Below are 3,270 nucleotides of genomic sequence, written 5' to 3' on the forward strand. Positions count from 1 at the left end.
TTTGAGACAGCAGTAGTGTTTGTGTTACTCTGGAAAATTGTCAATGTGGTATCTCATTTGAGGACCAGTTGGACTTTAGTAGAGAAAGACAGCTGTATAGACTTTTCTAGTTACAGTTTTGGAGAAAAACTGGCATAGAGCAGAAAAAAAAAAAGAGTTCAGTATTCTTTTGCCCTTTACCTCCAAAAGAAAAGTAATGACAAAGAATGTTTTTTGTAGAAGGTTGTGAGATGGGAACTGAAGTATTTTTTTAATGTGGAGTGATGGTTGCAGAATGCCTTTGAGGAAATACTTGTTCAAGAAAATGTCTTTGGAGTGAACTGAAAAAGAGTTTGTGGGTGGAAAGAATGGTGGAGGGGAGGGGATGAGGCGGGTATGAATCAGTTGGGAAGGATTGTTCCTATTAAGAGAGGATGTGTATAGTGTATGCAGTGAGAAGGTGGTAAGATATGGTCTATGTAATGATTAAAGCAAATGTCAAGGGAAATAGTAAGAGAGAAAGATTTTGAAAGAAATGCACATAGAGAAAAACAGGGGCACACTGGTGGGCAAAGAAGTGGCTGCATGAAAAACAGAGGGGGAATAGGTAAGATTGAGGAGAGTGATTTTTGGGCAGACAATGTTCCAATTGGGTTTTGTTCTACTTCAGCTAACCATATTGAGTAAAGGTGAGTCCAGACACCAGGTAAAAAAAATTGTCTAATGGAGAAGAATGATAGACTTTTTTCAAGAGCACTTTCTGAACAAAAGCCATGATGGCTTAACAGGATTGAAAGGAAGCGCATGCTATTATAAGAGCAAGAGAAAATTGCAAAAGCAGAACTAAAAAGATGTAGTTAATAAATGCTATAGTAATACACTCTATAGAAATATGTAGGTAATCAAAATCAGTAGAAAGCACTTCAAAATATGCTTGCTTATTTCCTCATGGCATCTGTTATGTTGAGTAGTGTTTGTTTTGTAATGGCATCTTAGATTTTTGCTTTGCTTATGAGGAAGTCTGTCCCTTGATGTGTGATAGGAAATAATAACATTGTAGTAAGTTCCTATGTATTGAACCTTAACTGTTTGTTGTTGTTTCAGAAAGTTAGCTTGTAGTGTGTTTCAGGTATAATGAAATGTGAAAAATATGTAGCAGTTAATTTTGTTTTCCTTCTTTAAAAAATATAGCTGGCTCCCAGAAGCCCAGGTTATTCAGAAGGCTCTCAATTCAGCAGCTAATAATGTGTACCAATATGGCCGAGAATGGATTACACATAAGGTAAGAGTGAGCTCCCTCACTTTTTTTAATGTTTTAGATTGTTGTTTCATAACGTGAAAAAGAAATAAAAATATTTTTGTCAGTGATTCTTTTCTGTGTGGCCAACTGTTTTGTGGACAGATCTATTCTTTCCACTCTGTGAGTTGAAGAAAGAGTGGGAGTGATTTCAGTAGTCTTTTCTGATCAGAGGACTATTTATTTTTAAGAGCTGAAAAATCTGTCATCATTTTAGTCAGACTGTCAATAAAAATGCATAGAATAAAGATTACTTCTTTAGTTGTCCAATTGTAGTCAATGTAGACTTTTTCTTTTTCCCCACCCGGGTTCTAATTTCTTTGTGGGCTGGGTATGGTAGATTGGATTTTTTAAATATTATAATTTATTTATTTAAATTAACTTTCTTCAGGAGAATTTGCTAAGATTCTTATTTATGTGTTTTGATATCTAGCACAAATCTTAAATTATTTTAAACGTTTACTCTAAAGATGATCAAGGATTTTCAATTAAGCATTTTAGAGAAGGCATTGTTTTTCCAGTGCAGAAAGAAGTCCTCAGCTTAGTGTAGCAGAATGTTTTTTACAGACAAAATCTTAATGTTGTGAACCATGTTTTCTGAAGTCTATGTTCCATACTAATACTCTGCTTTTCTAGTCATCTGGCTTTACTGACAATATTATATGATTCATCTAGCTTGGAGTTCATCAGTAGATGCCAGCTTCATTCTGTCATGTATAATAACAGATTTCTATGTGTTTTAGCTTCATAAGATTTTAGGAGAAAAAGTGAATAACACCGCTGTGATTGAAAAACAAGTGCTAGAGCTCTGGGACAGGCTTTATCACTCTTGGTTTGTGAAGGTGGGTAACTTAAATGGCATTTATATAAGCTATCACTTAGTGCTTTGAGTTTATTATGCTAAGTATGCGTTTCTGAGAAAGAAACTAGCAAGAAGTTGCAAGGGTGAGTAAAGATCACATTAATGAAATGCTGGATAAAGGTTCAAATGCATAGGCTTGATCGTACTACAGTCACAGTTTGAATACAGTCAGGACTATGACCTTCACTTCAGTAGTTACATGAGTTTTATGTATGCCATTTAATTTATGCTTTGCTCATGTCTTATATTTAGTATTTCACAGCTAAGAGCTTTCTGTTGAGTCTTGAGGTTTTAGGAAAAGGAAACAGGTATTTTGCATTATCTGTGTTACTTTGGTTATTTAACTTGAAATTTTGAGGAAGAAAGTGTCCTTCCACTAAGTTTCTTACAATGCATTTTTGCCAGCTGTACTAGCCTTCTTATGATGGGTTCTGCACACTGAATCTTGAAAAGGTCATAGGAGTTAAATAATTTTCATGCTGGCAATGCTGTTTGCCTTTTTAAAGGAAAAAGCAAGTAATTTATCAGCCGTGGTGCAATGGAAATATCAAAATCCAGAAGTCATACCCTGAAATACTTATTTATATTTAAACGCTTTCTTTATACAGTAGTTTTTTAAGTACCTCTAAAGATCAAAGAGGATCTTTGTATCAAAGTAAGTAAGAGAGTTTCAGTATAGTAGTCAAAATAGCAGGGGAAAGAATCAGTTTCTTTTTCTGACAAGATAATGATGTAGAAGAGCATGTGGAGAGGTAGGATGATGCTGTTGAGGAATATGGGGAGAAATTAAAGCTATATCTACAATATATTTTGCTGGCCATAAGCACTTAGGAATACTCAGTGTTAAATGCTTGACCAAGAAAAGTGCCTCCTTTTGAAAAACTTGTCACTTTTACTAACATAACACGTATCAGATGGTTTGTCTTGCTGTGTCATGCAGTTGGCCTGTGTGTCTCTACATGTCCTGTAGGAGTACTTTTCTGCTGCAGTATGCAGCACAGGTTGTCTGTATTCTTTGCATTGTGTGACTTACCTTCTGCAGCTGTTATTTGAGGGAATACTATGAGGCTTCTTTCTTGTACATACTTTTCTGGTAGGGTAAGAAACAGCTTTCCTAGAAATAAAAAAGGCA

The 3,270-nt window shown here is 35.2% G+C and overlaps 1 protein-coding gene across 1 annotated transcript in view; it reads left to right on the top strand.

Annotated features, from left to right (window-relative positions):
• The window catches only part of TMEM245 (transmembrane protein 245), a 67,053-nt gene that overhangs the window by 29,740 nt on the left and 34,043 nt on the right, over nucleotides 1-3,270 (top strand). The window contains exons 10-11 of the mRNA XM_009996538.1: nucleotides 1,171-1,261; nucleotides 2,020-2,118. Of these exons, the coding sequence (XP_009994840.1) occupies nucleotides 1,171-1,261; nucleotides 2,020-2,118 (190 nt within the window). The remainder of the gene's footprint in view (nucleotides 1-1,170; nucleotides 1,262-2,019; nucleotides 2,119-3,270) is intronic.

This window comes from Chaetura pelagica, unplaced genomic scaffold (genome assembly GCF_000747805.2).
Source record: "Chaetura pelagica isolate M959 unplaced genomic scaffold, ChaPel_1.0 scaffold82, whole genome shotgun sequence".
NCBI classification, from domain to species: Eukaryota; Metazoa; Chordata; class Aves; order Apodiformes; family Apodidae; genus Chaetura; species Chaetura pelagica.